The sequence below is a fragment of the Macaca nemestrina genome, chromosome 6 (assembly GCF_043159975.1).
Source record: "Macaca nemestrina isolate mMacNem1 chromosome 6, mMacNem.hap1, whole genome shotgun sequence".
NCBI classification, from domain to species: domain Eukaryota; kingdom Metazoa; phylum Chordata; class Mammalia; order Primates; family Cercopithecidae; genus Macaca; species Macaca nemestrina.
Window position 1 is genome coordinate 30,451,250 of NC_092130.1, and position 12,106 is coordinate 30,463,355.

Here is a 12,106-nt window from a genome sequence, read left to right on the forward strand (position 1 = left end):
GGGGATGTATTTCAACATGAAGAGAACCTGGGACACTGCCTAATGTGGAGATGGAGTGCTTTAGCTCACAGCAAAGCAAGGTTGAAGCCAAACCTTTGACATTGGAACACTGTAGGGCAGAAGCTACCCCCTGGGGAAAGAACGGAGCCAGAAAGAGAGGCTCAGCACAGTCGGCAGAAGGCAGCTGTGACTGACTAATCTTGGCTTCTACAGTAAGGGCTCACTGGAGAAATTGCTGCAGACCTCCCTTTGAGGAACAAAAAATTTAGGGCTTCTTAATAATAGTTTGTGGAGAGCCCACAAACCCCCTAAAATTGAATGCCCAGTTAGATGTGTATGCACATTTTAATGGGAAGATGGGCCTTTGCTTTAATCAGGTTTTCAAACAGTTAAAAGCCCTTGTTGTCGATGTGTATAAAGCTGTAGTCTTTTTACATTTTTATTTAACAAAAAAAATTTTTTTTTTTTTTTTTGCTAGTCCCTTTAGAAGGGAAGAAGTATCTTCACAAGACCTAAATTCTGGTCTCAGAGTATGATATTCTAGCAATGTCATCAGCATCACCTGGGGACTTGTTGGAAACGCCAGTCCCTGCCCCTGCCCCACCCCAGACCTACAGATCAGATACCCGGGTGTGGGCCGTGTGGGCCGGCCAGTGGAGGCCCAACAAATCCTGCAGCGGGTTCTGCAGCTGGGCTCTAGCCCAAGAGCAGCATCTAGTGGCCACTCGGCCTCACCTCAACACAGGGCTGGGGATGACGACACTGACCCTCCTCAAGCCTTCCCCAGGGAGAATCAGGACCCACTGTGATCATAGAGAAGCGACCAGTACCCTCCGACTCCGCCAAACCTCCATTTTTTTTCTGGCCAGCTCCCCAGCTGACTTTTGGACTGGCTTCTTCTCCAGTCTGGTTGAGCGAGCGAGGATGATACGAGCAAGCGGGCTCATGAGGCATCATCCCTCCACTGAGGTCAAAGCCCTTCAAGGGGCAGCCGACTGGTGAAAGCCACGGTGCACCTCAGCAGGACCCAGAAACCTTATCAATGCTTTATGTCCAGGCATTTTCCGGAGCACAGATTAGAATTACACTCATCTTTCTTTTACATGTAAACATCTCCAGAATTCAAATGTTGGGGCATGTATGTTTGCACAAAAACCTATCCATTTTACAAATATAAAAGCAAAAAACACAGATGGGTAAGGGACAAGTTCCTTTAGACATAAGCCCACAAACAGCCAGGAAGTGGGTTTTCTTTCTTTCTGGAGGCCAGGATATTTGGGACACTCCCGATTTCACACACCAGGCTTTGCCTGCCTCCAGGACTCACCCACAACTGCCCCAGAAGACCACCTTCAAGGCCTCTGACCAGGACATGGGCCACACAGGGAAATGCAGCCTCAGTTTCAGAGCAAGTTTCCCGGGGATCCTCCCGCCTGGGGCTCCTGGTTCCCTGGGAACTGGGGTCCTCCACTGCCCGCTGCCTCTCCTGCGGCCCCCTGTTCATACCTGAAGTTCCTCCGAGTGGCTGGTGACCAGGAGTGGCAGGATGAGGAGCCAGAGCTTGAGCGGCTGCGGGAACAGAGCTGCCGGCTGGCCTTGCTTGGTGGGCTCTGGTAGGGGCAGTGGTCAGAGCAAGTGGGGCTAACCCCTGAGTCCTCTTCTTCATTGTCCTCCTCCTCCTCCTCCCCTTCTTCCTCTTCCTCCTCTGGGAGGAAGCTGCTCTCGCCACTGCTGCTGCTGCTGTCTTCAAAGACAGTGTCATACTCTGGGCTCTTGCAGGAGGCCAGTTCTTCCTCCTCCAGGGCGGTCTCCAGCAGCCCAAAGTGTTTGGTGAGGCTGGCTCGGATCTCATGGTCTCTCAGCAGCATGCTGTCCTTGGGTGGGGCGCCAGCACCACAGCTTCTGTCTTCCTCCCTGCCAGGGGACTGCACCTCAGCCCGAGGGGCACCCTGCTGGGGCCAGTCCTCAAGGTGAACCCCAGACGGCTCCCAGGACCTCAGCACCTTCCTTTGCAGGATGCCCTCTGGTCGGAGCACCTGGCAGTAGTCATGGTCTCCAAAGGAACAGGAGAAGGGACGCTTCTGGCCAGCCTGGGAGGCTGGCTGGGCCGTGGCATGTCGCAGGTGGGACAGGAGCTCACTCCGCTCCGGGTGCTTCTTTGGCAGCTTATGGGCAGCCCCTGGGGTGGCCTTGAGTGACAGGCCCTCAGGGGAGGGGAGGTTGAGAGCTATTTCTTTGCCCAGGCTGTGCTTGATGTCCGACTTGAAGGGATCCTCCTCTGTGGGCTTGTACGGTGGTGTGGTGGGTGGGGTGAGTCCTGCCCAAGCAAGAGGAGAAAGGTAAGATAAAGACAGATCACTTCTCCAAGGGACACTGAGACCCTAAGTTTGGGGCCAAGCATGGTAGCTCACACCTATAATCCCAACATTTTGGGAGGGCGAGGTGAGTGGATCACTTGAATCCAGGAGCTCAAGACCAGCCTGGCCAACATGGCGAAATCATGTCTCTACTAAAAATACAAAAAAATTAACCAGGCTTGTTGGTACATGCCTATAATCCCAGCTACTTTGGAGGCTGAGACATGAGAATTGCTTGAACCCAGGAGCAGGAAGTTGCAGTGAGTCAAGACTGTGCCACTGCACTCCAGCCTGGGCAACATAGTGAGACTATGTCTCGAAAAAATAAAATAAAATAAAATAAAATTTTAAAAAGACCCTAGTTTGGGATGGCAATAAAATGGCCAAGTGCCCTTACTCCCCCAACCCAGTGGATGGCAGGCATCACTAACTGATCACTGCACTGCTGGCTGAGCCTGGAGGTAGCCTGGGAATCCTTCAATTCTTTGGAGTTGGCATGTGATGAAATCCATTTGCCATCCCTTCTGTGACCTACTAATGGCAGCTGGAACTTCCCAATCTTCCAAATACCTCTTCCTGATCTACATCCAATCATTCAACAAACCCTCCCAACTATACCTCTCATATGCCTCTGGCGTTTCCCATGACGGACAGGGGGCAGGCACCGCAGGTAAAACTGCCCACCGGGGCTGGGCGCGGTGGCTCATGCCTGTAATCCTGGTTCATTCCCAGTGAGTCTTCTTTATGGTATCTATTGCAATTTGTAACGATCTTCCTTTTTTGTTTGTTTTTTGACTGCCTATAACATAAGCCCCATGAAGGCAGGCATCTTGTGCATTGTTCATTACGTGGCACCTTGCCCGTGCATGATGAAAAACTCAGAGATGCACGGGTGTTTTCCTGAAGGCACCTGCCAGTGGAAGCCCCCTGGCTCACCTGCCGTGCCACAGAGCTCCACTGTCAAGGTCTGCTCAAAGCTCTTCTTGCCAAAAGTTGGGTCGCTGGTGGAGGCAGGGCGGACAGAAAGGAAAGAAGCAAGTCAGCATCAGGCATCCACCTCCCCACCCACGAAAGGGTCACAGGGAGTGCTGTGACAGGCCCTGGCTCTGCTGCCCATGGAAATGGAGCCTGAGGTGCATTTGCTCTGGGGGAACCCCCATCCCGGCTGTTAGAGGAATTCAAGCTGCACAGCTCTTTTAGGAGACACAGGCAAGGTTCACTGGAGGGTAAATAGAGAACAAGTGTTGTCAGCCTCCTTATTTTATAGAGGGAGCAACTGAGGCCCAGAAGGAGGAAGGGACTTGCTGAAAGTCACAGGGCACTGTCAGAAAAGAACTCTTTTCAGGGTCCCCAAGAGGACAGGTTATGAAATGGCCTGAGGACTTTCCTCTGGCCTGCAAAAGTTAGTTTCTAAAAACCAACTCCCTTCTAAAGGAGCCCAGCTCCTGAGGGTCCCAGATGACAATCAGGGCACAGGGTGTGGGACCAGGACCAGGCATGGGGGCTGATGAACGCCCCCCTCACCACCAACACAAATATCCAACAAGACAAAATCTCATGGAATAATACACCAATAATTTTTAAAAATCTACCTTTGTGACAAGGTCAGCATGAGGCACCTGGGAGAGTCTGAAAAGAAGACAAAGAAAAATAAGATTCCCCAACATGGTATTGCTAGCAGATGTTCCCCCTCTGGAGGAGACCCCAGGCCTCCACTGGTGCCAAGCAGAGCTGCCCTTCGGGCAGGCGACCAAATACCTCTGTCACTTTTAGAGAAGGGCAGAACAACTCAAATCCACCTTTCATCCCAGGTCTCAGCTGGGGGATCTACTTGGATTTTGCAGAAAGTACAAACAGGTGCAAGGGTGACCCCTTCTGGCTAAACATGTAGCACAGTGAGGAAGAACTTGACTCCAAGCCTCACTGCTGTGGGCTCTGGACAGACAGCCCTGCACAGGGCTCATCATTAAGTAGCTCTGTGCCTGAGTTTCTGTATCATAAAATGGAGACAATGACAGTTCCTATCAGAGAGGCTTCTTGTGAGGACTCAATAGGGACAATCTGTTAGTCTGAGGCCAGTGCCAGCACGGTAAGTACACAGTGGCTAACTGTTGTTATCATTACAGTTATTAGCAGCATTTAAGACTCTAGCTGCATTGTGGAGCTGAATGTATATAGCCTTATGCTTCTGTCACATCATCCCCAGTGAATCTTCTTTACAGTACCTATTGCAATTTGTAATTATCCTCCTTTTCTGTTTACTTTTTGACTGCCTGCTTAATTCGTTAAGTGGCACCTTGCCCATGCAAGATGAAAAACTCAGATGCATGGGTGTTCTTCTGAAGATCTGCTCCAACTAGCCCAAAGAAAAGCTGAAAGCCAGGGACGGGAAGGGACTTGTCCAACCCCACATAACACTTTGTTGGGGGACAGGGACTTGAACACAGGGCTCCTGGCTCCCAGTGCAGAGGGGCATGCTGCACCCCATCCCTGCCCCCTCTTCGCAGACCACCAACTCAGACTACCTCTGGGAGGGAGCTGCGGGCAGCTGGGGTCCTCATCCGTGTCCCCACACCCACTCTCACAGGGGCTCTCCAGGGCAGGGATCTGGGGTCCCCGTAGGAGCTGCTGGTCTTGGCCACTGTCCTCGTCCGTGGGGCTGCCCAGCTCCCGCTCTATGTCATAGGCCTTGGGAGCCAGGCACAGTGAGGGCAGAGCACCTTGGGGCTCCGAGGGGACCAGCGGCTCATCTGCAAATGTCAGCCAGGGGCCCAGCTCAGGGTTCAGTCTCCGAGAACGCCGCACAGGGCACACAGAGCTCTCCAGCTTCCTCCCCAGCTTCGTCCATGGCAGGCCTCGGCCTGGCCTTTTCCTGCCCCACTCCTCCTCCTCCTCTTTTTCTTCTTCCTCTTCCTCCTCCTCTTCTTCCTCGTCTTCCTCCTCCTCCTGCTGCAGCCTGGCAGGCTGGTGGACCTCCCCTTTCACCTCTAGCCGCAGTGGGCGCAGGCTTGGTCTGGGCCCGGTACTCTTGGGTGAAGCTGCGATCCTCACCTCCTCCACCGAGGATGGGTGACCAGGGGAGGCCTGGCTGTCTTTCGGGGGCCTGGGCCTTGACCGAGGTGTGAGGGAGGCATAGACAGGCGTGGCCAGACGGTAGGGTTTGCTGACATCACAGAGCACGTCTTGAGCCAGAAGTTCCCTCAAAATGGAGAACTCAGCCCAGGAGGCTTTGGAGGGGTGCCGGGACCAGGGCCGGGATCTGACCTGCTGGGAGGGGTTGCTGCAGGCCTTGGGGAGTGGCTCAGGGGCCTGTGGGGGCAGCTTCCTCTGGGGGAGGCAGTAGGTGTGCATGTAGCGAATGAGTTGCACCATCGCCTGCATGTCTTCCTGGGAAACCGGGGCACCGGGGTCTACCCTGCCCAGAGCTAGGGAGTCCTGGGGAGAGGCTGGAGCTGGCTGGGGGCTCGGGCAGTCCTCACCCGGCTCCTCGTCCTCCTTGGCAGGGAGCCGGGGGCTCTGGAGGCGTGGTGACTGCAGACCCCTATCCTGCAGGCAGGACTGTGCTGAGGTGAGGTGCTTATGTAGTTCTGTACAACTCCGGCTCTGAGACTGCGTCATGGGAGCCTTCTTGTCTTGGGTGCTGTCCACCTAGAGAGGGAGAGAGGCCAGAGTGAGGAAGGAGGCCCAAACACTCCTCCAGTGTGTCTCATCCACATGGCCACTGGCCAGCCCACTGTGTCTCACCTGGATCATAGGAACAGCCAGGTTTCCTTCATTCCGTCCCCAGCCTCCCACACAGACTCGGGCACCTGGCCGTGCTCAGTGGATGAGGAATGAAGGAATGACCAGCCTCCTAACAGCTCTCCCAGCCATGGAATTTCGCCCCTGCAGACCCTTCCAGATTCACTGGCAAAGCTCCACTCTGACCACTCCACCCCCCTGCTCCGAACCCTTCGGCCAAGAGCCGGGCAGTAGATTCATGGTAGCCTGGGGCTGGGTATAGGAAGCACTCACTGCAAATTAGCACTGGGGGATTCATCTGTCTCGGCTCACTGCAACCTCTCCTTCCGAGGTTCAAGCCATTCTCTTGCCTCAGCCTCCCAAGTAGCTGGGATTACAGGCATGAACCACCACACCCAGGTAATTTTTTGTATTTTTTAGTAGAGACAAGGTTTCACCATGTTGGCCAGGCTGGTCTCAAACTCCTGAGCTCAAGTGATCCGCCCGCCTCAGCCTCCCAAAGTGCTGGGATTACAGGAGTGAGCCACCGCGCCCAGCCTGAATGATGGATATGTTCTAAAACTGGATAATGGTCATAACTGCATGGGTGTAAGTTTACTAAAAGTCATAGAATTGTACTTTTACAATAGGTGGCTTTTATGTATGTAAATTACACCTCAATAAAGTTTAAAAAAAACAAAAAATTCGGTAGCTCCTAGTGCCCACAGGATAAAGGGGAGGCTCCATGGCTGGATGTCTGAGGTCCTCTGCACTCGCACCAGTCAACCTCTCTCCAGTCTTAATTCCCCCCAGTGTGACTCATTGTTGTGCTGGAACTTTCTAGCAATGGCTGTCAGATGCATCTCACCTCTCTGGGGAAGTTCCTAGGCTCCCAGAGAGCAAAGAGCTGGCTCACAATGGGGTGTGGCTACTGCTCCTTCAACAGAATGAGGCATGAGAGGGTAGACCTTTGTTTCAGGAGGGCCAGCCAGGACAAGTAGGGAGGGAGCAAAGGGACTCATTCCCCAGCGAAGCCCCAGCAAGAGAGAGGCTCCTACACTGAGCTGCTGTCTGAGAGGGACCTGATTCTGCCTCTGAGGATCAAGGATTGTATGCAACAGTTCCCAGAAAGAGGGTCCAGGACCAGGAAGAGGAGGGGTTGTGTGTAGCCTTTGAGGACAGGACCGCTTGAAAGCCACCTGTTACACCTCTCCTTGTTAGGCTTGGAAGATGGGGCTCAAGGAGGAAAAGGGATGTTCTTTGACCCTGGATATCTATGACAGAGCTTTAAACTCTCCAATGGCTCCCTGAGGGGGGTTAAAAAAAATCCAAACTATTTACTGTGGCCTCCACAACCAGCGCAATCTTGTGTTTTGGTCTGTCACTTAGTCCTCTGAAGGCTGGCCACACTTTCCTCATCCTTTCTCTAACCTGAGTTAACATCTACCAGTGTCTGGAACACTGAAGTGTGAGAACGTCCAGGGCTCCTTCAAGAACCCTAACCTAGCTGGATCTCCAGAGGCAGTGCCCAGGACACCAGCTACAAAGGCTGTGGGAGGAGCGGGAAGAGATACTGGAAGTTGATTGAACTCACTATCCTCCACCACAGCTGAAGGCTGCAGCCCCAACAGACGCCTGGGGCAGATTTGGGGGCACGTGAAGAAATACCTTGACACAAGGCCGTTGACTTTTAGATCTGAGGCCTGCCTGGCGCCAGGCGCTCCCTTCCTTCTGGGTGTCAGAGCTTGACGTTGGGTAGGATGTGGCCAGGAGGAGCTTCTGCAGCTGAGGGAAAAGCAGAGAGGACAGGAGCCGGGGCTGAGCCAGAGGACATGGACTGCATGGCCAGCCCCTCAGGACTGACCTTGGGCATCACAGGACCACAGGGAGAACATGGGGTGGGCATTCCATGACCTGAGATGATGATCCCAAGATACTAGGTGCAGATGGCAGATTGTCTAACAATCCCGAACACACATAAGTATCCTAATAACATACAATTCCTTTTCAGAGTTAATAACCCCAGGGAAGAGCTATGACTTTGAAAAACTCAAGCAGGTCTTGGGTAATGTCTGTCTATTCTACTGTTAAAATATTATGATACAGTTTTATTGGGACATTCTAAGTGCACACACGCACACACACAATCTGGAAGGTTAGGTACCAAAATGATTCTCTGGTGTGGGATTCTAGCTGATTTCCCTTTTGTTATTTTTGTTTATTCGTATACCTGTAAAAATTAATTTCTTAAATTAAGTAAGGTAATACTTGTAAATGGTAAAAAAAAAAAAAAAAAAAGACACATTGCAAATACTAAAGGGCAGACAATTAAAAGCAAGTCTCTCTCTTGCCCAAAGTCCCTTTCTCCCTCCTAGAGGCAACTCCACTAACTACTTTCCGGTGAACCTATCATGAGGCGGGCTTTCATTATACAAGAATATATATGTAGTCATTACCTCCAACCCACCCTGTTGTTTTGTTTGTTTTTTTTGAGATGCAGTCTCTGTCACCCAGGCTGGAGTGCAGTGGCAGGATCTCGGCTCACTGCAACCTCCACCTCCCGGGTTCAAGCGATTCTCCTGCCTCAGCCTCCCAAGTAGCTGGGATTACAGGTGCCTGCCACCACACCCAGCTAATTTTTGTATTTTCAGTAGAGATGGGGTTTTACCATGTTGGCCAGGCTGGTCTCAAACTAGTGACTTTAAGCGATCGCCTCGGCCCCCCAAAGTGCTGGGATTACAGGAGTGAGCCATTGTGCCTGGCCCTACCCTGTTGTTTTTACACAAGTGGAAGACTACACTTAAGCTTGTTTGGCTTTTTTTTTTCTATAAAAATTGTAAAAGCTCTTGTGCTTCTGCACCCTGAGGGCAGGTACACAGTGTACCTGAGCTGAGAGAGCAGAAAGTTGAATACATTTGGATTTTCCACCGGAGATCCTAGCCAAGCTTGAGAGCAAACTGAGAAAGATCATGAGATTTTAGTACCGCACGGAGAGTTTTCCTGAGGGACATTCCACCCCAAGTCACTCCAACAAGGAATGCCAAAGGCCCAGGAGCCAGAGAAAAGGCCACTCCACACTCTTGAGGAGCCACAGGATCCTGGCCACCTCACCTACACCCCAAACCAGCACCCACACGTTTGTGACTTTTCGATGGGAAAGGATCCTAGGACTGGGGGAAAGAAACCTCATTCTAGCCTGGCTCAGGCCCAGTGCACTGTGAGAGCCTTGATTCCTCCATTGGTATAATGAGCAGGGGCAGGGAGACTACATGGCTGGATTAAAACCTCTTTTTTTGACTCTAAGAATATGACAGAAGTTGCTGACCTCAGAAAATCACACAGACACACAGAGGTCCACGGGTCCTTACAAGTCTATTGGTGGACTCTCTGGGATCCATGGCCCGACCTAAGGTCCAGATGACTTCTCAGGGCCTTTTTGTTTTGTTTGCTTTTTGTCTTTGAAAGAGATGGGGTCTTGCTCTGTCACCCAGGCTCGAATGCAGTATCATGATCCTAGCTCACTGCGGCCTCACACTCCTGGGTTTAGGCAATCCTCCTACCGCAGCCTCCAGAGTAGCTGGGACTACAGGCACATGCCACCATACTGGACTAATTAAATTAAAAAAACCCAAAAATCATAGAGCTGGATCTTCCTATGTTGCCAAGGCTGGTCTCAAACTCCTGGCTTCAAGGGATCCTCCCACTCAGCCTCCCAAAGTGTTGGGATTACAGGTATGAGCCACTGTGCCCGACCCCTCAGGGCCTTTCCAGGTCTCTGTCGGTATGCAGGGAGTCTAGACAGCAAGTCTGTTTCCTGTGTGCCTCGCACGATGGCTGAAACAGAGGCACTCAATAAGCGTGTAGGGAATGAAGGTAATCTAAGGCATGGGTGGGAAACAACCTTTGACCAGCAGGGGTCGCACTTTGCCTCTTTAACGTTTGGTCCCTCTCCAAAGGCCCCATGCAGAAATGGCACTAGAATGCTTGTTAACACTCATGGTTGCACCAGAAGTATTAGTTCATATTTACTGAGCAATTCTATGTGCCAGGTACTGTTCTAAGTGCTTCATGTGTATTATCTGCTGTAATCCTCCTAATAGCCTTTGACATAGGCACTATTATTAACCCCACTTTATAGATCAGGCAGCTGAGGCTTAGAGAGGTTCAGGATAAGTGCCTAAGGAACATACAAGTACTAAATGGCAGGGCTGGGATTCAAACCTAGGTGCTTTGATTCCAATCTGAGAGGAAGCAGAACCCCCTCTCGGCAGGAGCCATAATGTGGGACTGAACATATTCTGTGCCTGGCATGGTGGGCGCTTCACACTGCTTTGGGGAACTTGAAGGCAGTGGGAAGGAACGGAAAGGGTCCTAGACTAGGAGTGAATACCTGAGTTCTAGTCTTTCCTGGCACACTGACTTGCTGTGTGACCAGTGGAGATACCTTCCCCACTCTGGGCCACAATTTTCCCAGAATTGGGCTTGAGGGTCACCAAGGGCCTTTCTAGCTCAAACTCTCCATAACCTAAGAACTCTCCTGGCTCAAACAGGCTCTGATTTTCTAGCTGAGTCCTGCCAGCCTCCAAGAGCTACAGCACCAAGGGAGGGGACCAAGACAGGATGAGCAAAGCTGGACTTCACACTCTAGGACAGCTCAGCTTTGGGCGCTCTCAGCCTGGATTAAGAGCAACTGCTTCCAGTAACTTCTGAGTTCCAGACTCCTTTGAAAATCTGATAAAATCTGATCTTCTCCCTAGAAAGCTGCTATTCCATGTGCACCTTTCCACATTCCATACACATAGTCACACAGCATTTAACTTCTGCTAGTGGAAGTGTAAACCAGTCCAACCTCTTTGGAGGGCAATCTGGAAGTATCTGCTTAAACTGGAAAATCACAGATCCATAGACCCAGGAATTTCATTTCTAAGAATCTGTCCACTTACATGTCACAAAGGCCTGTGTAGGAACAGTTACTGCGCCACTGCTTGTAATGAGGAAGAAGTTGAAACAACACAAATACCCAACAGGGAACCAGCCCATCCCTACCAAGGAACATAACACAGCCAACACAAAGAATGCAACAGAGCTCTACATGCTCATCTGGAAGAGCTTCCAAGACACACAGTTAACCGTGAAAGCAAGGTGCAGAGCCCTGTCTAATGTAGACTCCCTTTTGTAGTAAAATCTTTTAAAAGGTAGAAGAGGAAAGTCACATAACAGATCAGTAACCATGGTTACCTCTGGGACAGGAACAAGCAACAGAGAGAGGCCTAAGGAGGTTTTGCTTTTAACTGTCCACTTCTACTATCTGGATTTTTACCATGTGTGTGCAATCTTCAGGAAAATGTTTTGCAGCAATTTCAAGGATTTAACACATAACTAGGTCAATCCCTAAAGTACCAAAGAGCGTAGAGAATACAGGTGACGCCTCTGTCGTTAGTTCCTCTGTCTAGGTGGGAAAGGTTAAGCCCAGGGGGCCTCACACCTTCAGCCCAGGCTCTCTGCGGTGATCAATATTGCCAGTGATGCATAGAGTCCCCTGCAGGGCTGGAGTGGATTGCTCTGCAACCCATGCCCTGAACCAGAAACCTAATCCCAGGCTGCAACCATCACTTCTGCTATAAGTAGGTTCTCACCAGTGAGAGCTCATCCACCTCAGGGGCTGGGGCCGAGGGCTTCTCTGGGACAGGGCTAGGGGGCGCAGATGAGGGGGCAGGCGAAGCTGAGGTGCATGATAGAGCGTCTCCACCATCCAGGGCTGGGAAGGCAGCCAGACCCACGTCATCTTCAGGGATGTCATCCAGGGTCTTGGTGAGCTCTGCCAGGAGGGCCTCGTTCTCACTGTCAATCTGGAGTGAGGAGGGCGGGAGGACCAGAAAGACAGATGGGGAGATGGTTAGTCACCACCTTAGACTCATTCTCCACGGTGGACACCAGCTCTGCCCAGCCGGTTGGCCCACCATCACCCTCCTGCCATACCTTCCCCTCAGCCGCCCCCCACCCCCAGCAGAGCTGCTCAGTATTCCTGG

The 12,106-nt window shown here is 51.7% G+C and overlaps 1 protein-coding gene across 5 annotated transcripts in view; it reads right to left on the bottom strand.

Annotated features, from left to right (window-relative positions):
* The window catches only part of LOC105466880 (PPARG coactivator 1 beta), a 139,277-nt gene that overhangs the window by 30,531 nt on the left and 96,640 nt on the right, over positions 1–12,106 (bottom strand). For 3 of the 5 annotated variants that reach the window (XM_011716027.3, XM_011716026.3, XM_011716025.3), the window contains exons 3-8: positions 11,714–11,926; positions 7,746–7,862; positions 4,883–6,005; positions 3,950–3,986; positions 3,294–3,358; positions 1,507–2,317 (exon numbers count right to left, since the gene is read on the bottom strand). In XM_011716027.3, coding sequence (XP_011714329.2) covers positions 1,507–2,317; positions 3,294–3,358; positions 3,950–3,986; positions 4,883–6,005; positions 7,746–7,862; positions 11,714–11,926 — 2,366 coding nt within the window. The remainder of the gene's footprint in view (positions 1–1,506; positions 2,318–3,293; positions 3,359–3,949; positions 3,987–4,882; positions 6,006–7,745; positions 7,863–11,713; positions 11,927–12,106) is intronic. The other 2 variants (XM_011716029.3, XM_011716028.3) reach the window with 2 other exon arrangements.